This window comes from Cyrtonyx montezumae, unplaced genomic scaffold (genome assembly GCF_038088225.1).
Source record: "Cyrtonyx montezumae isolate F1298 unplaced genomic scaffold, pur_monq_1.0 scaffold_23, whole genome shotgun sequence".
In the NCBI taxonomy this organism is placed as follows: Eukaryota; Metazoa; Chordata; class Aves; order Galliformes; family Odontophoridae; genus Cyrtonyx; species Cyrtonyx montezumae.
Genome location: NW_027071970.1, coordinates 3,538,835 through 3,566,225, shown reverse-complemented (window position 1 = coordinate 3,566,225; position 27,391 = coordinate 3,538,835). Strand labels below are relative to the sequence as shown.

General features: G+C 52.9%; 1 protein-coding gene across 1 annotated transcript; it reads left to right on the top strand.

The window, feature by feature from the left end:
* MSI1 (musashi RNA binding protein 1) lies at positions 1-25,979 on the top strand. The gene is made up of 15 exons (XM_065738840.1): positions 1-154; positions 408-448; positions 574-655; positions 770-854; positions 5,222-5,263; positions 6,863-6,955; positions 16,006-16,054; positions 18,081-18,163; positions 18,701-18,818; positions 19,877-19,957; positions 21,250-21,306; positions 23,961-24,029; positions 24,155-24,309; positions 24,746-24,811; positions 25,658-25,979. The coding sequence occupies exons 1-14, from the start codon at positions 96-98 to the stop codon at positions 24,785-24,787; spliced, it is 1,056 nt and encodes a 351-aa protein (XP_065594912.1). The 5' UTR covers positions 1-95; the 3' UTR covers positions 24,788-24,811; positions 25,658-25,979.
* Positions 25,980-27,391: the final 1,412 nt, after the last annotated feature.

Genomic DNA, 27,391 nt, shown 5'->3' with positions numbered 1-27,391 from the left:
GGAGGGGGCAGCATGGCCTGTCCGTCCGGCCCCTTTTCCAGCGCTCATCTGCCCCGGGAGTGCGGCGCCGCTCCTCGCAGGGAGAAGAGGTCCGAATGGAGACAGACGGCAGCCAGCCCGGCCTCGCCTCCCCGGACTCCCCGCACGACCCCTGGTACCGGCGCGGCGGGCGCCGCCGGCCGCCTCCTCCGCCGCCCCCCTGGCCCCGCTCGCGGCCGCGGCCGCCCCCTCCCCCCGGCCCCGTCCTCCCGGCCCGGGCAGGCGCGGCGGCGGCGGCGGTGCCGCTGCCAACATGGCCGATCCGCGCCCTCCCCTCTCCGCCCGCCGCCGCCGCCGCCGCCAACCCCGCGGGGCGCCGCGGCCCCCCGGCGCGGCCCCGCTCACGGCTCTCTCTCTTCCTCCCGCAGCAAAATGTTCATCGGGGGACTGAGCTGGCAGACCACGCAAGGTGAGCGCCGCGGCCGCCCCGCACCTGCCGCCGGGACCGAGGGGTGGGGGGGGGGGGTGCGGCGGGGCCGGGGGCGGCGGGGCCGGGCGGGCCGGGACACCCACGGCGGACGCTGTGCTTTGCAGAGGGCCTGCGGGAGTACTTCAGCCAGTTCGGAGAGGTGAAAGAGTGCCTGGTGATGCGGGACCCGCTGACAAAGAGATCCAGGTGAGGAGGCCGGGCCCGCTCCTCCCTTCGCCCCCGCCGCGGCCCGGCCGCCACTTTAACCAACTTTCTCTCTTCTCTCCGCATCCCCTCTCCTGCCCGGGCTGCGGGGCTCAGGGGCTTCGGGTTCGTCACGTTCATGGACCAGGCTGGCGTCGACAAGGTTCTGGCCCAATCCAGACATGAACTGGACTCCAAGACGGTGAGATGACTTCTCTCATCTCAGGGGTGCGTTTGCTGGCGGAGCGGCTGCTCTCGGAGCAGCCATTGATCGCGGTGTTTGATTTCCAGTTAGAGGTTGTAAACTATCGATTACCGATAGAGATTGATCGGGCCCTTCTCCACCCCACTTATCAGCTGGTAACGGAGCTGCTGCCCACGCTCTGCGCTCGCTATTGACCGCTGACCCAACGTCCGGGCATCGATCTGCGGATCCCGGCGGCGGCCATCCTCCTCCCATTGATCGGAGGCCCCTCCGTGAGCCAGGGTGTGCGGGCCCGGTTGTGCTGAGGGTGTTTGGGCCGAGGGGTGTTCCCTCCTGGCGGCCCCATTTCCCGCAGCCCCACGGCCCGTGCTTTCCCCTCCTCACGGAGCCGTTCGTTCCTCGTGCCCCGCTGCTTTCCCCAGGCGAAGTTTTTGTAACGGTTGTGAAGGTTTAAGACTTTATTGTCTCTGAGCGTGGCCAGTGCCCGCCCATGTGGGCCACCAGCGCTCTCTCCTGCTCTCGCTCTGCAGCCCCGGGGCCCCCAGTTGGGCTCAGCGGGAGATTTCAGTGGCGAATGGCACACGGAGCTGATCCGCGGCACTCGGAGATGTGCGGGCTCGATTTTGGGGGGGTGGGGGTGAGGTGTCTGAGTGGGAGGTCCCTGATCTGCAGTTGTAGTGACTTCCCTTTCCCCAGATTCCTTTCCCGTGCTGCTGCCCCGAGGTGAAGGTGAGGGTAGGGATGGGGATGGGGAGCGGCGGGGGCTGTGTGGGGGGGGGACTGAGGTGCAGGGAGGGGTTCCCGTGCTGGGCACGGGCAGCACAGCAGTCCAAATGCTCAACTTTACTTTCAGAGTGGCTCGGGCATCCCTGCCTTTATTGTGAAAGAGCAGGACCCCCTTTCTGAGGGTTTACGGCAAGGGTTGCAGTGAGATTTATGTCTGTTCCTGTTAAACTGCCTGGCTCGCTCCCTTTGATGTGCACAGGTCCTTCCTCCCCCTGGCAGCTCCGGGTTAAGCCTATCCCAGCCCTCCTGGCCAAGCCTGTGTCCCCAGGACTCCCAAACCTCCTTCCAGCAGTGGTGTAAAGGGAGCTGTGCTCTGGGGGGAGGGCTGTGGTGAAGTATTTTGTGGAGGACCCAGGTTTTTTTTTTTTGTTTGTTTTCCTTCCTTTCTCTTTTACTAGCCCACGTAATCACAGTATCAGATCAGCTAGTCCCACCATGAGCCTGGCTGGTGTAGTCCCTCTTGGAAAGGCAAGCGATGGAGCTGTGCAGCAGCAATCCTGCCGGCGCCGTGGGGCTGGGAGCACGGTGCCATCCAGAGCCTCCATTCTTGTCGCTGCCTCCTGTGTGCAGCTCCGCAGCCGTGGGGCTGGGGAGGGACGGGAAGGGGCCGGGCGCTGTGGGGAGCAGGCGGCCTCGTGGCACAGCGCACATGGGGACCGGCCATTGAAATTCCCGACTGCATCTGCTCCGCTCGCCTTCCTGGCATGGCAGAGAGAATGGGGCTGGTTCCACAGGGTCCTTCCTTTGTTAGGAACTTTGGTCCTCCTCCCCATCCTTTCTGTTTTGCACTTGGGTTGGCTTTCAGCTGTCGGATGTTTTGGGGTATTTTGCCCAACGATTGCCGGGTGAGCGGTTGGTGCTGCGCGGAGCCTCCGTCCGTCCGCCTGAAAGGCTCTGCCGTGAGTCACAGGTTGAGTGACACAAACTCATCTGAATCCTAATTTAGGGTTTTATGAAACTATGCAGGAAAAGGCCCGGTGGCCGAGAGGACAGCCTTCTCTCTGGGCTTGGTGTCTCCTGGTAAACAGCGTTTGATAGGCAGTGGCTGCCCAACTTGTTGCTTCATTGTTTTCCAATTCTCCCCATCCTAACGAGCGCTGTTGGCCCGAATCTCCGGGGAAACCTTGTGCTTTTCAGACTTCTCTTTGTTTGTAAGCTAGATTGCAGCAGCCTGTGGGGTTATTTATGGAATTGCTTGATATGAGAATTGGCTTTGCAGTCTCAAGGTAAAAGATTTGCGTGACTTTGTAAAGCTGCAGCTGGCCGCTGCCTTGAGCTTCTTCTTTATGTGCCCTGGGAAGAGCGGGCTCCGTGGTGCTGCTTCGCTGACTCGTTTCTTTGTTGCCGTTCCTGAGTTTTTTCTGGGTTTTTTTTCTGGGTTTGTTCTTTCGTGGAGGAGAGTGAGATGTACAGCTCAGGGGGCAGTGCTGGCAGATGGAGGCAGGGCGGCTGCAGGCCGAGCAGACCCAGCGGTGAGGTCTGGGCTTCCCTGTCCTGCCCTGCTGTGGGACTCTGATCTGTTCAGTGTGCCATGGGCAGCATCAGGAGCCCACTGTGTGAGCACCTGCAGCATCAGGTACCCCACAGCATCAGTGGGGTTCCTGTCCCTGGCGCCTCGTGGGCGGTTTGTGCTCAGGTGACTCGCGCCTGCCACAGCCTGACGTGGGGTTTTGTGTTTTCGAATGCAATCTGAACAGTTGTGAATGCTTTTACTCTTAGCAGATTTCTATCTGAGTTTGTGAAAATGATCTGTTACGTCAGCGGGTGACACTGAAACACAACTCCTCCAGGGCTGTTTGTTTGAACACCAGAAATTAGGGAAAAAGGTACCGGTGCTCTTGCTTTAATTAGACTCCAGCCGCTGAGGAGCGGTCCGGTTTTAGTAACTTGAGTCCAGTGCTGAGCTCGCTCCCTCCGCGTGTTCCCAGGGCTGCCCCTCAGCCGGGCGCCCGGCCTCCCCTACCTGCACAATGGCTGCTTGTGCAGAAGAATTTGTGCAATGACTGCCTGCTCCCTCCAGCCAGGAGGACGCGTTATCTCTGCCCAGTTGATCACACTCAGGGTAATGAGAAAATGAGGCCGAGCTTAGCATTGCTGAGTATGAAAGCATCTTCTTGGCAGGAGCTGAATGACACTGGCTGAGAAGTAAAAGACAGTAGATTATTGTTTTTGCTTATTATCTGCCATCAGCCTCCTGGTCTCCTGCCGTCCCCTGTCCTCAGAATTCGCCGTGGGTTTCTGTGCTGGCCAGGAAGCAGCAGGGTGTGCGTGTGTGCAGGAGGGGAGGGACAGCTCGGATGCCCCACGGAGGCACCCAGAGGGTACAGTAATCGGCTCGCGTTTGCAGCCTGGGGAGAGAAGTTTATTTTTGAGTTTATTTGTGCTCTTCACTTTTGCCTGTGTTTACTTACGTGCTGAGTTTATTTATGTTGTAGGCTGTGAGTCAGGATGGAGGTGGGGAAGGCTGGTGGAAGGGCCCAGGGAGGCCGAGCTGCAGGGCGGTGCGGACGAGCAGGAGGGCTGCGAGGCTGAACAAAGCAGCTCGAGGAGCTGAAGAAACACAGCTTCCTTTGGGCCGTTTGAACTGCTGGCGGGTGGGATGGTGCTCTGGGCTGCCCTCTCAGCTGCAGCTGAGGGGATGAGCCAGACCTGCCTTTACCACAGGTCTTAAGCTGATTTGTAGGTCTGGATCATCCCTGATGTGATGTAACTTTACAGGAGTTGCTGTAAAAATAGGCTACAAAGAAAGAGGAGGAGCGCAGGCTTCATGGATGGATGTTTGGTGTGCAGCTGCGTGCCCAGCTTTGTGATGCTGTGAGGCCGACACAGGCACGCGCTCGTCCATGCTGATTCCAGCACAACGCGCGGCACCTGGAGGGGTGCGGGGCCCGGCTCCGACCAGCAGCAGGTCCGTGCAGCAGCACAAAGGAGGGCTCGGCCCGCGGAGGGCAGGCGTCCTTCATTGTGTGCAGCGTGTGCAGCGCGGCCCACAGCAGAGGGGCAGCACGCTGCCCTGTGGCCGCGGCCCCTGCTGGTCTGCAGCTCAGCTGCGGCTTTGGATCCCTGTGTTTCATTGGTAGTGTCCTGCCTGCTCTTTTCTTTCTTCGGCCTCTGTTTTCGGGGTGAAATGTTGGGCTTTTTGAGCGCTGCCTCTTTTCTAGCCTGCGGTTAACCAGGTGAGCTCTGTGCCTGTAGATAGAGTGACGGGGGAGGGAGAGCGAAAAGGCAAAAGAAAGCACTTTTAATATGACCCTGATGATGGAGGGCACCCGGGGGCAGGCCGAGCGGGAGGGTGCAGCCGAGCCTGTTAATCCCAGCACGTGATGGGCTCTCGGGTGCTGTCTGGCCAGTGCTCAGCTGGAGACAGACTGCTGCATGCTGGGACTTGTAGTCTCCATGGATTACACCTTAGCGAGCAGGGAAGATGTCTGCAGCCTGCTTCGGTGCACCTCAGGTAGATTTTTTGGGTATTTAGCAAGGTGCCACGTGGGCAGAGATAACCCTGTGCATGGAGGAAATGGTGTTTGTAAATAGGTGACAAAAGTGTGTTCACCTCTTCTTTCTGTCTTCTCTTTCAGATTGACCCGAAGGTAGCGTTCCCCCGCCGAGCACAGCCCAAGGTGGGTTCTGTGGGTGGACATCCCCTCTCCAGGGCTGCAAGTGGTGGTGAATTTTGTCCCCCTGCAGGGGTTTGCACTGCATGCAGCAGAGTCGCTCTCTCAGGTTTGCTCGGAGCACGAGCTGCTCCTTTCAGGTGTGCAGTGCGGTGCCGGGTCGTGTGGTGCTGGAAGAACCAGCAGCCTTCCTCGTTGTACTTCGGGAGGCAGTAATTAAAAAGGGTGAAAATAAACTCTGCCCAGGCTGAACCAGTCCTTTGGAAGTTGCAGTCAGTGTCTGGAAGTTGCAGGCCTAAGGAGACACAGGACAGCTCTGTGGTGTGACGTGATCCCTGTGGAAAGGGAGCTGCGTGTACAGATGTGTTTATGGCAGGGAAGGAGTGAAGGATTTTGTTTCGTGAAGTGGCCTTCTGCATTCGGTGCTGGAAAAGTCAGGAGTTAGTGTTGGACCATGTTGGCACTGAAGGGAACAGTTGCAGGAACTCTTTCCAGGTGTGCAGCTAGAGGCTTCTGACTGAGGAGCCAATAGTGGATACTGCTTGGGTCTCCTTTTAAGTTTGTTCTCAGGTGGGAGTTTTAAAGTTCAGAATCTCAGTTCCACGTGGTGTCACAGGAGGAGGAGCTGTGCAGAAGCCGTGCAGGGAAGCACAGAGGGAGGAGAAGGCTGGTGCTGGAGGGAAGTAAGGGGATCAAGCATTGGAGAACAATTGGTGAGCAGGTATCCCAAGTAACTGAAGCCAGGAAGCACATGGTAGGAATTGGGTTAATTCCATTAAGCAGTTTGGTGACAGAAGGTGCTTTAGTGTTAGAACGGGCTGCTCTCCAAGCCGGGGAATTGCTGCGGATTAGCCCTATGCTCCTTGGGGTAATTAGGACCATGTGTTCCTCTGAGAGCAGGGGTGTAGCCAAGCAGCTAAGGGGAGGATGCAGCTGGAGAGCAAGTTGAAAGGATGTCAGTGTGCCTCAGCCTGGCAGCAGTGGCCCCTCTCAGAGTAGTTAGTTTGTTCCCTTGTCCCAGCAGCATGAGTGAGAAGGGGCAGAGAGGTCTTCTCTTTGCTTTCTTGCAAAGCCAAGCAAGATTTGACTGGGAGGTGACTGGGCAGCGGGTACATGATGAGTCTTATCCCATTCAAGGCTGGATGCTGTGCAGTTAATGAGCTAGACTGGTGAAGCCTGGAGAGCCTACCTGTGCTGGCAGGCCTCCAGCCTGTCTTCCTGCATCAGGAAGCAGAGCATACTTCTCCAGGGGAGCCTGGAAGAGGCTGGGTGTGTGAAGCAGTAGGATTGTGGGAGGAGCTGGAGGGCTGGGGAAGTCAAGGTCTGCTTCTCAGGTGTGCAAGGGTGCCAAGGCAGCAGCTTGGTGAGGGGAGAGGCTGGTAGAGTGCTGTGGGAGGCTGAGATGGTGTCACTGAGCTGCTGCTGTGGGGGGAGCACATGTAGGGTCCAGCGTGGACATTTGGGGTGCTTTGAGTGGGTGAGAGCTCGACTGCAGTGAAGAGGCAGCTGCCTCCTGGCAGCAGAGGGTGAGTTAGTGGCCTTTTGAGTCTCATTCTCCTCTTGCTCTCAGTTTATTTGGTGAATTCCTGTCCTTCCCTTTTCCAGATGGTGACCCGAACGAAGAAGATATTTGTGGGTGGTCTGTCAGTGAACACTACTGTGGAGGATGTGAAACAGTATTTCGAGCAGTTTGGGAAGGTAAGACTCTTGAGTGGCGTTGGATCAAAGCTATTGCTTCTGGGGTAAACAGGAGTTTTGTGAACTCTTTTGGAGGTGGGATTAGGAGCCTGCCAGTCTTTTGCGTGGGGTTAAGTAAATTGAAGGTCAGTTACAGAGGTTAGGTAGCTATAATGTGTTTGAAGGGGCTGTAGCCCTGTGCAGATTTGAAACAAAGAGCTTGTGCTGGGTTAAGGGAAATGGTTTTCCATTTTGTCCTCTATCCAGAGCCCAGTTATGGGATTTTGGTCCTGTAGATTTGTCGCTTGTTCAAACACTGAAGGAGGATTTGCAGATGCCCTTAATGGGGCTGCTGCAGCATCAAACCTGTGATTTTTGGTCTGTTTGTAAGCCCTATGGTTGGTATTTCTGTAATCTTTTATTAAAATAAGCCTTTTTGTCCTGAAACTTCTCCTGCTGTGTCTTGGGCAAGTGCTGATGTTGTTCTTGGATGTTTGAATTAAAACTGGCACGATCACAGTGCCTTGTGTTGGCCTGGGACTTCTGTGCCAGCTGGTGGCTCATGGGAGAACAGGCTTCTGTGGACTGAAGTTGTTTGTGCCCTTGCTCTGTGGCGGCCAGGTGTGCAAATCACAAGTGGCAGCAGAGTTTGGGGGGTGTGCAGGGCTCAGTCTTGGCCTTTCAGCTGCTTCAGGAAGCTGTGGGTGTCCTCCAGAACTACTCAGTAATGTTGGACAGAGGGGTCCCACGATTTGTAATGGCTTTAGGAGCTGATGGGATTTCCGTAGAGGGAAGCTGTGTGCCGTCACTTCTGAGACAGGGCACTGTAACTGTTTCACTTGTGCACTTACTGTTGCTTTGGGGAAGAAGTGTTGGATTCTGTAGCGGCTGGGAACTTCCTGCCAGCCCATGGGGAGAGAACAAGGTTTGCTGCGTGGCAGTCTGATTGCACTCTGGATGTGGAGCTGTGAAGAGTGTTATGGATGAAGGCTCTGGTACTCATTTTCTTCTGAAAGGTTATGCAAAAGGGTAATGCTGTTTTAAGATACATTCATTGGTGGAAAGGAGGGGGACATTTCAAATGTTTTGTGGTGTAATTGGAACTTTGGGGATGAAAGTTTGGAATGAGTATGTATTAGTTCAGTACCTTTGCTCAGCTTTGAGAGCCAAATCTGTGCGCGTTCTGGAATGATGTCATGGCTGCGAAGTGGAACTTGTTAGTGTTTCTGTTCAGCCCTAAGAGAGTGGTAATTGCAAAAGTCATCAGAAGCCCTCATGTTTGCTGTTCCTAAGCTCTATGTGATTTTTCTTTTCTGTAAGAAATAAGTAAACTCGTTGTGTCCCTGGGATCTTTCAGATGGTGTCACCACAGTGCTCCACTAAAGGTGGTGTTGTCCATGTGTCTGGCATCTGAAGTCTGTTAGCTGCATGTGTTTCTGTGCTGCTGGATGCATTCGATAGGAAACCAAAATGTCTTAGGCACAATCCCCTTTTAACCTTAACTGTACCTCTGTTAATTTGAAGCAGAACCATATCACCTAAAACTCAGTTTACAAACAGTTTCAGTCTGTTCTGGTTTGAGAACTTTCTGGTTCTCTTGGAGTGTTATTCTGTTGTGTTCCTCTTGTTTAATGGTCACGTGTTGAAAGGTGTCCTGACACCAGGAGACTGGCAAGAACTGGTTGTGGCAGATTGTTTTCCTGGGTCCGGGCAGAAAAGAGAGTTCTGCATAGCTCAGTGTGATTCATTGCTGAAGAACCGGCATCCCGGATGACATCCGGTGCTCAAAGTCTGCATGAGGCCAATGCAGCTGGCCTCTGCTCTCCGGAGCTTCCGTGAGGAGAGGTCAGGGCTGGTCACATTCACTCTCTGTTTTTGGGGCAGTTTTCTGACTCATCTGGCTGTATGAGCTGAGGAGGCTCCTCAGAGCTCTGGTGTAGAGCGTGCTTCCTGGCCCTTAACCATCTTCTAGGCCAAGCCTCAAATAATTCATCAAAGGCCAGGAAAACTGTTTCCCGAGAAATTCTCCGCAGTTGGTAGTTCTGTATAGCTGATCTCCAGGATCAGTTGGAAACACATTTCAGAGGGAAGCCTCTGTGGCCATCAGAGCTGGGGTTCTGGGCTCTCAATCTGCCTCTCTGGTTTCTAGGGCAAAGAAAAGCCTGTTGCCTGCAATTTCAGATGTGAGTCATTCTTACAGAGAACATGATTTTGGTACACAGGCTCTTCTGGTGTTTGTTATTATGCTCTGAGTCCTCCTAGTTTTCTGAGGTTCTTTAGGATCCCTTCTTTAAAGGCACACACTGCACCTGCCTTTGTGGTCTTCCATCTCCTTAATTTAAGACACCTCTAAGTGAGAGGTAAAGCTTCATCTTGGAAAGCCTCTCTAAAAACAATAGCTGTTCAAGTCATTTGTGACTTCTGGAATTGGATTGTGACTGTCTGAAAAGGAGCTGTTAAGGATGCCCTTCTTGGAGGACTGGCTTTGTCTGCATTCCCTCTTCTTCTGAGTGACCTCCTGGTTTTCCAGGATCTGACAGGGAGAAAAATCTCTCTTCTTTCCTCCTGTTGGAGAATGGTTAGATTCCGGAGGAGATAAAAGCAGGAGACACACAGTCATGATTCTGCAAACCCAAGCTACCTGCTTTCTGGGGGTGACTTGCAGCCAGTTTTCGTGATTCCAGTGGCAGACTCAGTGTGGATCCTGGCTTCAGAGAGAAGCATCCTCTGCACAGGTTGCTGGAGGTCATCTTCCTGGTAGTCCTGAGGCTGCAGGCCTAAGTGTGCAGTAGACTTGCCACCTTGCCATCTTTACATCAGGGTAGGTGCTTTTTGAAAGATGCATTCTAGTCTAGCCAGAAAGCATGCGTGTGCTGTAGGAATTACGAGAGGAAGTTCTATGGCCTGCAGTACAGACAAGGTCAAATGAGATTACGGTCATGTTCTATTGTCCAGATGTGTGAACTGCAGTTAGCAAGTCTACCAAGGTAGCTGGTATTGGTGTATTTTGGATAAGAAGCAGCACTTAGAGCCTCTAGAACTCACTAGCAGGAAAAATAATGGAAGTTTGATTGGTTTCAAAATGAAATGTTTTTCCATTAGAAAAAGCCCACGAAGTTCCCAGGACTGCCATCTCCTTTTGGCATTTCTCCCTCTTGTCCTGTTTTTGTTCTGTATTCTCTTCTTGCCGAGTCCAAAACCTTCTCTGAGCTTTGTAAAATGGAAGTGACAAAAGAAAAATGAAGATGTGTGAGAAGAAAATCCCTGAGCATTACTAAAGATAAAGGGAGAGATGGATAGGACAGCACTCCAACTCTTCAGATCAGAACACTTGGTTTTGACAGGAAAGCAAAAGACAATTCCAAGTACAGTATGAGAGTTTCTCTGCTTAGGAAAAATACCACTTTTTTCTTTCTTCCAAAACTATGAATGAAAAATGTGGGCTGAATGTTTTCATGGGGAAAAAATATGAAGTGGTTTTATTCTTGTTTTGTTTTGTTTTAGTGCAGAGAGAGAGGGAGCACGAAGTGCCTCTCAAGATGGCTTTTGTTTGTCAGGTGCAGCTGCTGGGGCTTTAAACATAGTGGGATCTCTAGGAAACATTTCTGGCTCTGAAACCTGCATCTCTCTGAGGTGTGAGCTGAGGAGGTGGACGTGTTTTCTAAAGGACTAGATTTCTGCAACTGTAGGATAGAAGTCCAGAGAATTGCATTCACAGTATGGGCAGCCAGGTGTCTAGGCTCAAGTTGGAGAGCGTTGGAGATCTTGAGACTTCACAAGGAAGTATTTCAACAGCCTCTTTAGATTCAGGGTACCACCCTCGCTGAAACCTGAAACAGAAAGAAAGGAGGAAGATACTGTGTACGTAGCACCTCAGGCATAGCTAATAGCTAGTTCTCTGTCTTGCTCAATGTGTATGAGGGTGCTTCTGGAGCTCAAGTCCCAGCTTCCTCCTTTTCTACTTCAACCTATGGGAATAGGTTGTTCTGATTCGTTTTTTCAGGGGGAAATGGGACTGTCCCATCAGAGTAATTTCTTTGGACTGTTTGGTCTCTGAGCTTGTAAGCAAGGTTATTTATTTCAAATAATAACTGGGGAAAAAAAAACCCAACAACAAACAACCTCCTATCATCTTTCTTTGTCAAGGGTCGGTCTGATGAGGTTTTGGGGTAGAGAGGGTCTAATAAATTGCAAGGTAAGAAGCTCAAAACAAATAAGGTCTATTTTTGTCTCAGTTCAACTAAACTGTGAAATCTTTGCCCCAGGATATTGTTGATAAAATTTACATACATTCTCAAATGACTGGACAACTTTGTGGAAAGCCTTTTAAATAAACAGACACCCTTTCAAGTTTGGGAAATCCTTGAATTGCAAGTGACTGGAAGTTGAGGGAGAATTCTGGGGTCTATCATATCTTTCCTTTGTCTTTATGTTCTTCTGAAGGTGTTTGCTGTTGATCTGTGCCTTGGGTGTGCTGGGCAATGTGGACTTCTCTTACTTGCTGCAATCTGGCTTTTATTTATTAATGGTAGAGAGGTTGTTCCTTTCAGAAACTAGAAATGCAGAAGTACTGGAACAAATGCAAACCTGGGCCACAGACTTGTGCTTGATGGTTTTCTTGTGTGCTTTTGCACTGAGACAAAAGTGCAAGAAATTAATTCACCAGGAAGGTTCTGCGTGACTCGCTAATCAGCTGTGGCTCCTAGAGTGCTTGAAAAGCACTTGAAGACAGTCTGCATCTCTCCCTGGGCTTGCAGGTGATCTGCACATTTGGATGAGCTGCTCACGAAACCTCAGCTTGTCAGTAAGGCAGGTCGTGCCCAGAGAGAGACCTACTCCCTCTAAAAATACCCTGGAAGCGAGCAAGAAAAGAAAATCTGCTGAGGTCAGAGTATGATTCTGACCTTTAGGTTGCCATCTAATACTCAGTCCAAACTCTGGACCATTTGCTTAAGACAGATTCAGAGCTGTCACTCAGGCAAAGGCTCTGGTACTGTCCTGACCAAGAGAAAAACCAGTGTATCTTGTACGCTGGTTTTAATGACAGTGTGTGTCTATCACAAATACATATTCATGTACACCTGCTAGAAAAATGGTGTGCTTGGCTTGGATATATTAAATGAGTTTTCCCTGCTGACTAATTGGAGAACCTTTAGATACTGATAGTTTCTTTAAAGGAAAGAAAGTTTCCTGTGCTTATGGCATGATTTCCCTCACTTTGGATTGGGAGGCTGTTTAATTAATTAATCTTTAATCTGCCATTCTCTGGAAATTTCAGGGATCAAAGCTACTTGTCAACCTGCTATGGATTTCCAAACTGGATTTTGGATTTTCTTCCACAGATCAGAGGGCAACTTATGCAAATTCTCACACAGAACAGGGTTGCAATGAACAGATGGGGAGGGGAGGAGAAGGGGAATCTGATCACCTCTCTTGTGGCAGTAGGCAGTTTGGCTGGTGGTAACAAAGCCTCTGGAACAAAGGGTACTCTGTGCTCCGCATCTGGTAGGCAGATAGCCAAAAATGCTGGAGCATTAATGGTCATTCAGGTCTTCGGTGGTTCATTTGATATTTGCCAGGTGCCCGCAGTACAGTGTGAGAGCAGGGAAGAACACCTGGATAAGGCTGTCTGCTCACCTGTGGCACGGAGCGGGCTCAAGCCCTTGGCTTAGACTTGTTCCCAGAGTTTGGAGAACTGTTCTGCAGAAGAGTAAGGAAAGGAGGAGAGCCTGGTGCCATGTAGATGCAGCGTGCTGCTCCGTGGAGTTAGGCTCTGGATTGGTGCTTTCTCCTTCCCAGAATCAGCAGAATCAACCTGCCCTGTCTGAGCAGCCAGGAGAACCTCTCTGGTTGCTAATGCCCTCCCTTGGCTGAGTGGTTTCTGATCATTTGGTTTATGTTTGCCAGTATGTTGCCATGGTTCCTCCTAGGACCAGTGAGCAATCTTCAGTTGCAGTTCAGGTAGAAGGCACTTGTCTCTGCAAAGCATTCACTTGAATATTTACTTCAGGATCTTTTCTTCAAGATCTGCCTGGGTGGCAGTGCACCCAACGTTTCTCATCAAATGTGTGTAGGAAATTCTTTTTATTGTTTTAAGTCTGCATGAGGCCGTCATTGAGTTCCTCTTTTGCAGAGACCTTTGACTGTCCCAGGAAGACTGAAAGATAGAGTGGGACTAGGTCACTGAAAACAGTCAGACCTTCTGGCCAAGCCAGGGTGGATTGTACAGCGTTTAGTTTTGGTCCATCTCCTGTCCGGGCACCTCGATGTTTTGGTGGAGGTTCTCTGTGAAACTGTCTTCGTGTGCCTGTCACTGCTGCCCTGCTCGCTGTCACCAGGTGCTGGTGCAAGAAGGGCCTCTCCAGCTCTCAGACAGTGCTGCTTGCTGCCCACCTGCAGCAGTGCCAAATCCCTGCAGGATGAGAAGAGGCTCCTCCCCAGGGGCAGTGTATATACGTGTGTTTTGTTTTGTTAAAAGTTAACTGCTCAATGAGCCAAAGCCTTTCTTCCACTTCAATTTTGGTTTCCAATGCTGAAGAGAGTGGAGAGGTGATGTTACCTTGGACATAAGGCTCAGGGATGTGGTACCTACATCGCTACTGCCACGTGCCTGTCAAATCCTGATCTCCTGCCATAGGATTCCTCGGAACGAGGTATCTAGAGAGCTGTGACCCTCCTTTCTGCTCTGTGCCTGGTCCCCGTGGCTGCACGCACAAGGCACCGTCTCATCCGTGGCTTGGACTTAGCAGACCTTGAACTTGTGCCCTCGGCTGCTGGGTGGCTGCAGCCCGGAGCGGCAAGCCAGAGTTCCCTAGGAGAGCTTTGGCCACGGAGCTCATCAGCTTTCTAGTAAGAGATCTGCTGCTTTGGCTGTGTTTAAAGAGTTGAAACAAATATTTATTTAAGGCCGGGGGAGGGGGGAGGAGGAGAAGGAGAAGGACAATTCACCCGGCAAGAAAGCCTTTGTCCGAGTACAGCTATGGTCACAGCCCGATTGCGCACCGCTTCACAAATGAACGCGGGCTGTGAACCACGCGCTTCCCGCGCTGCCGGGCCGGGCCGAGATGGCGGCTCGATCCCGATGGGAGCCGTCCTCCTTCACCTCCCGCCTTCCCCTCTGGGCGCCGCCGGCCGCTCCTCGCTCCGTCTCTTCCCCGCGCGCGGAGGAGAGCGGGCGCCGCGGGGCGGCTTTGTGCGGGCCCGGCCGCTCGCTCTAATCCGGGAGGCAGCTGCGATTGGCGGCCGCGTTGCCGCGGAGACGGCCCCGCCGGCGGCCGCCTTTGTTGGGGCCCGGCGCGGCCCCCGGCGGGCGGCCATTGTGGCGGCGGGGCCGGCGGGCGACCCCCGTGGGGCACGGCCCGGCCCGGCCCGGCCCGGCCGCGCGGGGCTGCTCCGCGGGGCCCGGCTCCGCCTCGGGGCGCTGCGGGCTGGGCCGGGCAGGGCTGCTGCCGTGTGGGGTCGTGTGTCACAACGGGGCGGGCGCCGAACGAGAGCGTTTCGGGGCGCTGATTGTAGGGCTGAGGCTTACGAGGAGCCCGCCGAGGCAGGCTCGGCCCCCCTCAGCCCGCGGACGCCGTGGGACGGAGCTGCCGCCCTTCTCTCGTGGCCGTGAGCTGGGCTGTGTGAAGGAGAGCAGCCGGTGCCGAGCAGCCTTTCCTTGAGCTGAGCTGGGGGTGGATCTGCCCTAGACCAATAAAAATAGTCAGTAAAACCTCGAAATATGTTAAGCCACATCCACTCCCCCCCCCCCAGCGCAGCTTCGAAGGGAGATGGGGAATGTGCCCTGTGCCTGCCTGAGCCTTTCACGGATGCTGTTGGCACAGGGACACCGGGCAGGAGCATTGGGAGCCCGGTTGTCTGCTGTCACCTTGCTCGCGTGGGGCGGATGTGTCGGACAAGCCCAAGGGCATCGACGATGACATCTGTCTGCTGTTGGTGGCGCTGGAAACATGAGGAATGGCTCCTGCCGTCATCAGGGCACCGAGCTGGAGCTGGGTGCCCTATCTGTTTGTGGGGGGGTAAAGGGAATTGCTCTGCCTGTGCCCGTGCCGGGGAAGCAGCGGTGTGGATGCAGGCTGTCCCACTGCGGGGTGGGTGAGCGGCTGCCTTGCATGCAGGAGCTGCTGGATGGAGAGTGACGCCACCTCCCCCGAGCACTTGCATGTCCAGTTTCATAATCGGATTAAGGCAGTGGTATTAAAGAGGAGGGATGGGTCAGTGGGACAGGTTTACACTGGGGCTTACACAGAGGGGATTGAAGTATATTTTTTAACCCTGCTCGCCCTGACCTGCGGTGCGGTGCAGATGTGTCTCTGCAAGGAAACGCCCAGCAGGAAGATGGGGGGGGGGGAAGTGGCACCAGGCAGTGATGTGATGAGCTGGGCGGGGGGCTCGCCTCGCCTTGCTGGGGGGAGAGCAGCCCGTGGTCCTGGGGGATGGGAGCTGTCCGCCCCTCCCCCCGGGAGGCAGCCCTCGCTCAGGCCTTGCAGTAAATTTGCTCTAATTACAGCCTCCAGCAGTGGGAAACCTCACTTAGAGGAAAGGCTCCTCGGGGTGGGGGCGGGGGCTGCTTCCCAGCTTTCCCAGGCAGGCTCTGTTGTCTGAGGCCTCCGTTTCCCCTGTCGCTGGGAGGCCCCTTATTCCTCTCCCCTCTCTAGCTTTGCTTCTCTCCCCCCCTTTAATTCTCCTCTCCTTTGAGGCTAGCATTTGGGAACAATGCCTTCCCTGCTCTTTGCCCCCCAGCTGGAGCCGCAGGCAAACAATCGGGGTCGCTGGCTGTGGCGTGGGGAGGGGGGGTTCGGTGGGGCCTGGGGCCGGGCCAAGGGGCTCAGCCCAGCAGCACCTGCCCCAGGCTGGGGGAGCTTTAGTTGTGGAGAGGGGAATGGCTGCCTATGCTGTAGGATGAGCTCGGTGCAGTAGCAGAAGCATAGTTTGCACACACCCTGTTTCCTTCGTGCGGGTGGGAAGTCTCGTCCTTATTCCCTCTGGCTTTGGGAAGCCAGGTCTTTGTAAATATGTCAGCGATGCTTGTGACAAGAGCAATAATCTGATCAGAGCGCTTCTCTCTGCAGGTGGATGATGCGATGCTGATGTTTGACAAGACAACCAACCGACACCGAGGTGAGAGCAATCTTCTGGCCATAGGAGCGGGAAGCAGGGAGAGTTCCCCTCCTGCCTTAGTAGGGAGGGGTTGGTATCCCAGCAGCAGGGCATGCAGGTCGCAGCTGCTCTTTATCTTGCCTCCAATTGCCCCGTCCTTTTGCATCTGCATCCTTTACCAGCGTCCTTTGCAGCACAGAGAGCTTTTGTCCAGTGCATTTCCTGTGCTGTAAACTCGCCGAGTTGCAGATATGTGAGAGGAGGCAGCCCCCTCCCCTTGCCACTTACCTCTGTGGCTCCAGCCCGCAGTGTGTGTCTTACCTTGTCCTGCGTAATCCGAGCTCCAGGAACGCTGACATGAGAGCCTTGAAGAGTGCCTGCCTCTCACCCCTTCCTCGGCATGGAGCCCGCTTGTGCTCCCAGGTCACCTTTTCTTACCCGAGCCCTGGTGGAGTCTGGTTACAGGATGGGAACAAGGCTGCAATATTTGCTGTGTCTGGACCCAACCCACCCATGGGTGTCCTTGTCTCCTATTCTCCAAGTGTGTCTTCAGACTGCCTCGGTGCATGGCAAGGGTTGACACCCCTGTTACACCAGCTCAGAGATTTATTCCCAACTTCATCTACAGACCTAGTCTTGGCACCTTCCAAATCAGGGCCGGTAGCAGCCCTGTGCTGGGCCACTGTCAGTGTTGTTTGAAGCACTTCCAGGCACTTCTGCCCCCAGGTCAGCAAAGGGGTATTTCATTCTGCTCTTACTACACTGTGCAGAAACAGTGCGGGTTTTTGGTTGGGTTTTTTTTTATCTTCTTTATTTTTTTCTTTTTTCAAAAGCCATTAGGTCTGTTCTGGTTGCCTGCCTTGAGATGTTTTTTCAGCTTTATCCTAAAAGGGAATAAATCGTGTAACCCCTATTCCTCCATGGGTACCTTCCAGTCAGTAGTTAACAAAAGTATTGTCAGAAGGAATAGGGAGAGCTGCATGCTGCCATGTGAGCAGTGTGGGGTGCAGCAGGCCTGGCAGTGGTCTGGCTGGTCCCAGGGCTCATTTTGGCATCAGGATTTCACTCTTGAATTCCCGAGGCCCCACACTCATAGATGTTGAGATGGAAGGTCCATAACTACCTGGGCACAGACAGACAGGAAGAGTTTATGGAGAAAGATTTCACATATAATGTGGAAAAAAAGTGGGATTCAGCGTAGTGGATCCCCATCTGTTCTTATAAGTTATTTTAAAGCACCGTGAAACAGGCCAGTTCTGAAAAGTGGAAAGCTCTGCTTCATGTTGATATCTTAGTTATAGCACATTTAGAGATCCTCCAGATTCAGTTTTTCAGAGAGAGCTGCAGTCAGCTGAACTTAGTCTGCCCACCGTGACTGATATTTGCCAAAACTGTCAGCAGAGGTTTTGGTGAAAGAAAGGAGGTGCAGGCATGGCCCAGGATGTGCTGTTCTATCTTATGACAGGGACTAAACTTACTTTAATGAAACTTTGCAAATCAGTTGGCTTGCACATTATCTGTGCAGCTCTGTCTTGCTCTGTACAACTGCTTTGCTGATATTTGCTTGCTTAGGCCAGACTTTATGATGAGTGGTTGAGGAGGAAACATGCAGGTTGTTACTGCTGGCGTGGTGCATTTAGCAAGGATGGGGATGTCCTGGAAAGCAGCTGTTCATTTCTTCAGCTCTCTTTGTGTGAGTGTCTGCTGGGATCCTCCCCAGCATTATCAGCCATGTGGTTTGTCTTGCAAATAGTCAAGTTAAAAAGCAAAACAAAACAAAACTTGGTTTTGAAAGCGGTTGGGTTCTGAGAGGGTGGGAGGTACAAAAAGAGAAGGAAAGGGGAATCCATATGGGATGGTCTTGTTTTCAGTCACACAAAAGCAGGATTTGCTGGAGAAGGATGATGAGGGACAGCTGTTATCAAGGGCTGATTGTACTGTCCGTGAAGACTGTGGCTCCTTATCCTACCAATAAGAGAACGTAGGTAATGGGATCCAACTGTACACAGAGCTCTGACCTGACCAAGAAGTTTTGCCTTTTCTTCAGGGTTTGGATTTGTCACATTTGAAAGTGAAGACATTGTGGAAAAAGTATGTGAAATCCACTTCCATGAGATTAACAACAAAATGGTGAGTGCCTGGGACAGGTAGTGATGCACAGCTGGGCAGTGTGTGAGGCGTTTCCTGTGCTCTGGGGAATTGGTTCCTCTCCCCAAAAGTCACTGCAGGCAGTGTGGGAAGGAAGCATGCAGTGACCCAGCATGATAAAGAGCTGACTTAGCTGCTAATAGGAATTGTAGGGTTCTTGTAGCTTTGAAGTTACAATGAAACCTCATGGTGGCTTAGGGAAGGTCCACAATGTTACCTTGATTCAGAAGTGAGGAAAACAAGGCTTTGAGGCCGTTGTGCAGGGCTGGGTGTGGAGCATGGGGGGCAGGAGAGTGCCTGAATTCCTCGTTGTCTGTAGTGTCTGCAGAGCAAAGGGGAGGCTGGCAGCATGCAGGGCAGCTGGGGAAGGACACGGGGACAGGTTGGTGGCACTGGCTGTGGCTGAGGAGAGCCGTGCCAGCAGCAGCTCGGCCAGCCCACAGCCTGGGATCTGCGTGTTCAGTGAAAATGCTCTGCGCCAGTCACAGCCAAGTCTGGTCTTCACTTTCTTTGTGGCAGGTGGAGTGCAAAAAAGCCCAGCCCAAGGAGGTGATGTCCCCAACAGGCTCAGCACGAGGGCGGTCCCGAGTCATGCCTTACGGGATGGATGCCTTCATGCTCGGGATCGGCATGCTGGGTAAGCTTCAGGACAGATCTCCTCCCAGCTCCCGGCCGTGCCCGGCAGCAGCTTAGAGGTTTTATTCTGGGAGCGCTTCCTGGCGCGCTGAGCCGAGCAGGGCGGCCAAGGGCAGCTCTCCCTGGTGCGGGGCTGGGGACACTGGGAGCACCGGGACCGTTTGTGATCACAACTTGCCCTCTGGTGGCACCTGGAGAAACTGCAAACTTGGCACTGTTGGCCTGCGATAGGGAGGGACTGTCAGAGGGAGCCTCGTGCTGGGACGCAGGCCTTTTGTAGCTCAGTTCAGGTTCCTGCGGTGTGATAGTGTAATTCTCTAATGGCCGTTGCGGAACTGCACACAATTAGGTAGGTTATTCCACATTTGGTTCAGCCGTGCCCGAATATTTTCCTCCTGCACTTCTGTAGGCTTTCTGATGAGTATGTTCAGGTAGCCACTGAACAAAACTCCCCAAGGGGCATATTTTCTCCCCAGTATTTTCACTCGACTTTGCTGAAGGAAAACAAATCTTCAGCCTGTGTTTGTAGCAAGACTCAAGCTGAGTCATTGCAAAGTCCACACATTCATTTCCTGAGAGATCTCAAATCAAATATTCATCTGAGTCAATGTCCTGGGTTGCCATAGGCCTGTAGGGGTGGACAGCTTCCTGGGAATGGGAGGCACTGTCCTTCTGCCCAGCACCAGGAAGGAGTGCTCTGCCTGTCTTTGCCCGGCGCCTCTAAGTGACTCAGAGCTATTCAGCCTTTCAAATGTCACCACCTCCCTAATCTCCTGTTCCTAAATGCATCTGATGCATCAGAAAACCTAAGTCTGCAGTGCTGCGAGCTTCTGAGAAGGAAACCTCCGTGTCCTTACATGTTTGCAGTGATGAAAACATCTAATTGGGCCTGTTAAAGCTCAGATTCACATACATCCTGTTCTCTGCCTCAGCAGTTTTGTGGGTTTTCTCCTATTAGTCCTGTTTGTTCTTTATAATGCTGTTTTGCTGCTTGTGAGAGCAGCCAGGCACAGGGGACCCTGCGAGCTTGCAGTTAACAGTCTTTTTCTACTCCCCTAGGTTATCCAGGCTTCCAAGCTGCCACCTATGCGAGTCGAAGCTACACTGGCATTGCACCTGGTTACACTTACCAGTTCCCTGGTAAGTGGTGCTCCCTACTTGTTTTTTTGGTCTGCCTGCAGGTGATGGGGCTCCCTGGCATGATCTGTGACCCAGGCTGTGCCCCTTTTACCCTTTTCCCTGTTTGGTCTTTGTTTAAATTGGAGACGGATGTGGAAGGGGGAGGGGAGAAGCCCTGGAATAGGTGGGAGCAGCCTGTCCTTCATTAGGATTATCCTCACACCCCAGTGGCAGGAAGAGCCCTAGGCTGCTCTGACGCCCTTTATGTTGGCCTCCTCTGTAGGGCTGCTGCTGTTACACAGGAGGGCCCCTGCAGCTCTGCCTGTCTCGCTGCCTTTATGTGCGTCTGTCTCTCTTTTAACAGAGTTGCCACTGCTCTGAAAATAACACAGGAGTTTAAAACGTAGCTTTCCGTGGGCTTGAGAACTGCTGGGCACCCAAAATAGAAGTGTTTGCAATGCTGTAGTTGCTTTCTGAATCATGCCCGGGCCACTTATAGCCCCTAGAGAACATCTGCTGGGGCAGTCGGCTGCAGTCCCCCTGTGGTGTCGAGCTCCCGGCCCCACCATGTGCTCAGAGCATGGACCCTGCAGTCAATGGCTGGAACCTGCTGTGCCACAGCTGCTCTGAGCTGAGTGGGGCCTCTTCTCCCTCCCCCTCTTCTGTGGTCCTGGGGATTGAGGCAGAGCACACTCAGAGAAAAGAACATCTCGCTATTTTCTAGAGAAGTGGCAACTCTGAGCATCCCTTCCTGACCTCAGCTTCTCAATTTAATGGTTTATATATGAAGTCTTGGTGTTAGGGCTGGGAATGGGAAGTTCTCTCTTTGCCTGTGGTGAGGCCAGGATGTTTTTGGCTGAAAGTTGCTGTTGCCTCCTAGCTGTCTGGAAGCTCTGTGAGCCCAGTTTATGGGGCTCTGTCATTGTGGCTTGGAGTGTCTCATTATAAAAACCATGCCCAGCTGAGTTTGGCACACATTGAGCACTTACTGCCATTGCAGCTGAGAGGTCAGATCTGATGAGCTGCAGAGTAGTGCTCCAGGGCAGGCCTGAGGCTGCTGAGCTGGGCCACAGGTAAAGCTTGCACTTGCTCTGCCTCACCAGATTTGTTCTAAGGATAAATATATCCTTAAAGGCTCTGGGGCAGGAGTCCAGCACCTTTCAGCACCTGTTATAAATTAGTTTAGAGATGGCACTGCCTGGTTGCAGTTTGGCTGCAGGCTGCTGCTGCAGCAGCCCTGGCTCCTGTCTGTCTGTGGGGTCTCCCTTGGGGAGTTTAACAAGTTCCTAAGCTGTTTTACATTTCATTTTTAGAGTTCCGTGTAGAGCGGACCCCTCTCCCGAGTGCCCCCGTCCTCCCTGAGCTCACAGGTCAGTCCCACTCATTTCCTAAACTCACAAGCTGGGAGAAGGGGGCTTTGGGCTGTTCCAGTGGTGTTGCTGTTCTGCAGCCTGGCACAGTTGGTCTGGAAACATTCTTTATTTCATCTTCTGTCTGTACAAACTTCAATGAAAGCTGGGTCTGGAAAGGTGGAGAGGGAATCACAGCCCTGGGCATTGCCTCTGGGAAGGGCAGTGCAGCTCGTACCAGGTAAAGGCATGTAATTCTGATGTGGCATTTCCTGCTGCTTGCCTCATTTTTAGCTCCTTGCCCTGGGCTGGGTGTAAAGCAGAGCTGGGAAAGTCCAGAGGGCAGGGTGGCTTCTCAAAGGTTTAGAAATGACCTTAACCTGATCTGCTGTAAGGACAAGTGCTGCACTGCTGGGAGGGGGGAGAAGGTGTGGGGCACTCCTGGTCACTCTAAACCCTGTGCAGGATATGTTAAGGACCCACAGTGCCCATAGGATACTGTGGAGAAAAATGGAAACAGAGGGCTGTTCTCCAGGGTCGGGTCCTGGCTCAGTGTCCTCACAGTGTAAATACCCTCTGGATCCTCAGCCCCTGGACTGTGTTGTTTCCTCTCTGGGTGATGCTCCTTCTCTTGACTCTCCCTCCCATGGCCATGTTTTCCCCAGCCTTGTTGTGTCCATGGTGTTTGTTGTAGAAGAGCAGCTTTGCGTAGCACCCTGCTCCCCCTGTGCCATCTCATTTCCATAGTGTTGCTCCTCTCCAGTGCTTCCTTGCCCCCACCTGTTTCAGGGTGTGAATCTTTCTGCAACGAGAAAGCTTCTTGAGAAGCTCTCCTGGATTTATCAGTACAAACTGGGTTGAAATCACTTTCAGTGGTACAAATCCATGGCAATCCTCAGGGAGTCTGCTGAGGTTGGCAGCCACCAATGAACAAATTGCCCCGAGGGAGGTAGGAGAGATTAAATCTGAGCTCTCTTAATAAATGCTTCCCCGATATGCAACTACATAAGCACCTGACCCCTAACTCCAAGCATTTTGGTTGCCAAACAAAGCATATTTAGGTCCAGTGTGTGTTTAAACGTATGGTTTTTCTAACAATCCTCATAACGTTGGCAGAGGAACACTGATGAATTGCCAAAAGTGCCTTTCCCTCCAGGCAGGACTGTGCCCCTCCTTGTGGAGGTGTTTGCCTGGGGCCCGCTGTCACTGGCAGCCAGGGTGTACCAGGGCTCTGTACAACAAGAAGTTATTAGTGCTGCTCTCCTGGCTGGGTGCCACGACAGCTTACAGTCCTGAGTGCCTCACTGAAGTACCAGCTGGGGATTGTGGCATTCTTCCCTTGCCTTTACGCTTACCTACTGCTAAGCAGCCACTGTGCAGCCTCTTGGCTGGGCTGAGAGCTGCAGTTCCCATGTATAGGCTGGAGCTGGTCCCACAGAGTGCAAGGCCCCCTCCATTGCTACAAAGGCCACGCGAGCTTGAGGGCCCTCGTGCCTTGGAGTGAGTGAGTGCTTGTGCTTGATGTCTATGGGTTTGGCAAGTGGGACTGAGCTGAGGGGGTGGCACAAGCAGGGATGATTGAAAACAACTGGAATCTGTGAGAAGACCTGGCCTCCATTCTCATTAAAACCATTTTAATTCAGTTGTGTGTTAGGGTCTTGAAGCACTGATGGGGCAGAGTGCTGGCTGCCAGCAGCCTTTCCTCCCCAGAACTGCATCTCTGGGGCTGATGCAGAGTTGCAGCATGCTGGCGTTGGCCCAGGGCCTGGAATGAGCAGCAAACCCAGGTAGAAACCCCGTGTGACGTTTGCTTGAAGCAGACTGGTGCCTGCTACTAAATATTCCCTTATAAGCTAGTCTGGATTTCAGCCTTAACATGATCGATTTCTTCTGACCTCTTTTTATGGTACTCCAAACAGAATCACAACAAATTTCACATTCAAGCATGAAATGCTGACCCAGTCATTTTAAGGGCAAAGAGAACCACACTGTCTAGATGCCTTCTGCCCTGAGGGCTGGTTGCCTCTGGCAGCAGAGTTAGGAATTAGAACTGCTACGTATAAATTAAGACTTACTGTTTTAATTAAGCCATTTCTAGATCCTGCTCCTTAGCTATATGCTTCCTCTGTTCTACAATGAGCAGCGAGGGGTTGAGCAATTCAGGAGGAAAGCTGAGTTGAGAGGATCTTGACCAGAAAAACAGGTAGAAAGAGGCTATTAAAATAATAGTATCAAAGGGAAGAGAGGAGGGGGGTTGTGCCACAGGACACTGAGCTGCTAGCTGTCCCTGTTTTTCTCCATGTTTGCTCCTGGTTTTCTCCACGTTTATAGCCTAAGTGTGGATCTGTAGCTTGAGATTTAACTCTTCTTTGCAAGCTAAGGAGCAACGGATGCATTTGAAATTGCTGTGTCTGGCTCAGCTCTTCACATCGTGCCCTTGGCTGCTCCAGCAGCTGGGCTTAGCAGGGCATGGCTAGTGGTGTCCCCCCTGCAGGACATCCACAGTGCAAATACCAACAAACACAAGGCTCCCCATTTTTCGCCCCATGGATGTGCTGTGTGATGCTGATGGACCTTTGCCACCCTGCTATTTCGCAGCACAAAACAAAGGCTCCCGTTGAGGAACTCACCATGTAACCTCAACACCCCTGACATGCCTGTTCCTTCCTTTCCAGCAATCCCCCTCACTGCGTATGGACCAATGGCAGCGGCAGCGGCTGCGGCAGCTGTGGTGCGAGGGACAGGTAACTGCCACTTCCCTCCCTGGCGCCGTGTCCTGCCACGGAGGTTTGCCACGGGCTGGGGGAGGGGGGTGGGACGGGGTTGCACTTTTGGGATTTTCACTGTGTAGTTTTGCTGCCTCCTGTAGGTTCCACCCCTAGTCGCACCGGTGGATTTCTGGGCACCACCAGCCCTGGGCCGATGGCTGAGCTTTATGGAGCTGCCAACCAGGACTCAGGGGTCAGCAGTTACATCAGTGCTGCCAGTCCAGCCCCAAGCACTGGCTTCGGCCACAGCCTAGGGGTGAGTGTTCCTCGTGGGGTTCTGCACAGGGGCAGGGATGTGGAGAGTGGCGCAGCCAGGGAAGGGACTGCATCTCCGTGTGGTGATGGAGACGAGCAGCGTTGGGCAGCCTGCTTTCTGGTTAAGAGCTGCCACCTGCTGAGCCCCAGGCCACACACTGCTGCTGCAGGATACAGCAGTTCACCTGCCTCTCAGGTCTCCACTGGCTCTACTCAGCCTGCTCAAGGTCCTGATCTCCAGACCTTTCCCTCTTCTGGCCCAGATGTTCCTCGAGCTCATCTTGGCCCTGATCCAGTTTTCTTCAGGTTGCTGGGGCTCTCTGTACATACCGCCTCCAACTGGAGCCAGCCGGGCCGTGACTGACTTTGTTTTGGTAGTGATTTTCCTTGCTTTTCTGTTCTTTGCTTAACAGTGAGTTTTATCTCCTCCCATGCAGGGTCCCTTGATTGCAACAGCTTTTACCAATGGGTATCACTGAAGCTGGGGACCAAGGAGGCAGGAGGTAAGAGAACTTCAAACAGGAGAAAGTAGTGGGAAAAGTGACATTCTGAGCTGGCCCCTGTGTTGGGGCTCCCAGCACGAGCTGCGAAGGCTCACTGCCTCAGCCCAGTGCAAAGGATCCTGTGGCCAGATGAGGGCTCTATTCAATACCAGGGGCTTGGCAGGTTGCTTCCTGCCTCCTGCTGTCCAGGTGTGGTGTGCTGTGAGGAGATTGCTTAGTGTCTAAGTGCAAAGGGGAAGGAAATGGGAGCACTCGCAGAAAGAGGAAAGGTCTTCAGGGCTGGTCAGAATCATAGTAGGTGATCCTGGGGCAAACCTGGCTAACCTGTGTGGCTGGGGGGGTCTCCTGTGCATGGCTGTGTGTTCTCATGGCTGCCTCACCACTGCCTGCAGAGCAGGATTTTTCCTCTCCTGTGTAGGAGAAGAAGGGCAGGGGGGATCTGAGTCTTACCAGTTTGGTTTTGGTGCTTAGCTGAGAGGGATGGTCTCTGCTTTGCAAACATGTCTGAAGTTTGTTGGCTTAAAAAGCGAAACGCTTCAGAAAAGAGGGCAAGAACTTGCAGGGAAGGCCCCACAGCAGCCTGGAGAAACAAGGGGACCTTGCTTTGCAGTGGCAGCCTCCCTGGAAGCAGGAGTGCTGCAGGTCGGGGCAGGCACACAGCGTGTGGAACCTTGCTTCCTGGGCCCTCCCTTTGCATGGAAGCATCTCGGCCGTGCCCTGTGCCAGCAGCGTGCACAGCAAGTCCAGACACTGAGCATTTCTGTCACGTAACACTGGAAGAGCCCCACGAGAAAAGCAGTTGGGTGTTCTGGATCCTGCCCCTTCTTCCCCTGCTGTGTCCTGCAGATTCCCCAGTGACCTAACCGAGGACAGCGGCTGGAGGGTCTGGGGAGCCCCGGGGGCTGAGCCACGGTTCCCTTCCTCTTGAATCAAACTGCACACCTGCCAGCGGGCTGCCAGCTCCTGCCCCCTGCCCTGATCTCTCCCTTTGACCAGACCACACTGGACTGAACCCGAGGAGATCATCTCGCTTTCTTACTAACCGCCGACGGTTTACGCTTCCCCCTTCCCCTCCCCCAGCCCACCGGTTCTTCTTTTATTTATTTTATTAGCTGGTTAGTTTTATTTTTTTTATTTTATTTTTTTATCTTTTTTTTTTGGGGGGGGGGGGGGGCTCCCCCTTCTTTTTTGTTGTTTGCTCTTTCCCGAGCTAGTAGACCTATTTTATGAATTGGCTTTGTGATTGTGTTAGGTAGTTTTTATTGAGGAGTATTTTTATTTGGCTTTGAAACTGTTTTGAATATTTTCAACTCTGTTGTTGTTGTCGTCAGTGTTTTTAAAGCACGGTATGTAACGAGAATGCAGTTCTGAAGGAAAGAAAGAGACACAGAGAGAGCAGAGGCTGAGAGGAACTGATGTATTTCTATTTTTTTTAAAGAAACTGTTTTTAATTGTTTCTGTTTTGTAAATGTGAGGCTTTGAAAAGTGCGAAACTCCAAGGATCCGAAAACGTTGGACAGCGCTATGGAACAAAACAAATGTATATTTTGCTAAGTGAAAAACACTATCTTACAGCTGAAAGAATTTTTGTTTTCCTAGGTTTAGTTTTACGTGGGGTTTTCTTTTTCCTCCTGTATAATATGTAAATATGGCGAGCTGAACCCGGCTGCCGCGCGCAGCCTGGCTCCGAGGAGCAGCTCCAGGTCCTGGGCTCGGTGCCGCAGTGTGAGCAATACTCTCCAGCAGAATCCTGACAGGACTCCGTTCTTTTTTTTGTACACCTTTTACTGTAAGATTTTAAGACCTCTGATGAGATGAAATGGGGGGTGGGGGTGGGGGTGGGGGCTGCGTGTCTGAGCGGGTTAAAGCTGCTTCCAATCGCTCCGTGTACAGACTGCCATCACTGGGCTCCGTAGTGCCAGCGTCTGGTTTGGCTTTAGGTAAAGGGCTTCACCGCCACCGTTTGTCTTGGTTACTTTGAAAGGAATCCACTCTCCAAACGCTATCGCTTGCGTCAAGATTGCCTGGGAAAGGGGATCCTCCTCCTCCTCCGGAGGCGAGGGTGTTGGAAGGGGAGTGAGCCGGGGCCGGGGGGAGGCGGGGCTGGTCGTGGTGTAAGGGCAGGGTGCCGGGCTGGGGAGTCGTTAGCGGGGAGAAAAGCATTAGGGTGGTGATTCGGGGGCGGGTTAAGGGCTTCTCAGGGATTATATGAAATATAGAATCGCAGCTTCCCATTTGCTTTACTCTGTGTTCTGAAGACTGTGGGAATTCGTCCGTTGTGCTGTGCGGAGGTGACCTGGTCCCTTCTCCAGAGCCTGCAGGGACTTCCCCTGGCACCACCCAGGGCCCCGCTGAGCACTGTGCCAGGGGAGGCCTCCAGCGGGAGCACACGGGGCAGGTTTGGGTCTGGATTTCAGTGAACCAAAGACCTTGTTAAGGGGGGTGATTGAGCCTTTCATTAAGATGCAGCCAAACTCTTTTCCCAGGGAAATAACAGCTTCATCTTAAGTTTTAAAAATCATTCCCTCTCTTCCCCCAAACTGAGCCCTTGTAAGGGAGAGGGGCGTTTGAAATAGGACT

What these genes read in the sequence shown, in the direction of transcription:
- MSI1 (XM_065738840.1), top strand. Translation starts at nt 96, where the DNA reads ATGGAGACAGACGGCAGCCAGCCCGGCCTCGCCTCCCCGGACTCCCCG. An exon ending in GACAACCAACCGACACCGAG is followed by an intron (nt 16,055 to 18,080) that starts GTGAGAGCAATC and finishes CCTTTTCTTCAG; the next exon opens with GGTTTGGATTTGTCACATTT. An exon ending in GCTCGGGATCGGCATGCTGG is followed by an intron (nt 18,819 to 19,876) that starts GTAAGCTTCAGG and finishes CTACTCCCCTAG; the next exon opens with GTTATCCAGGCTTCCAAGCT.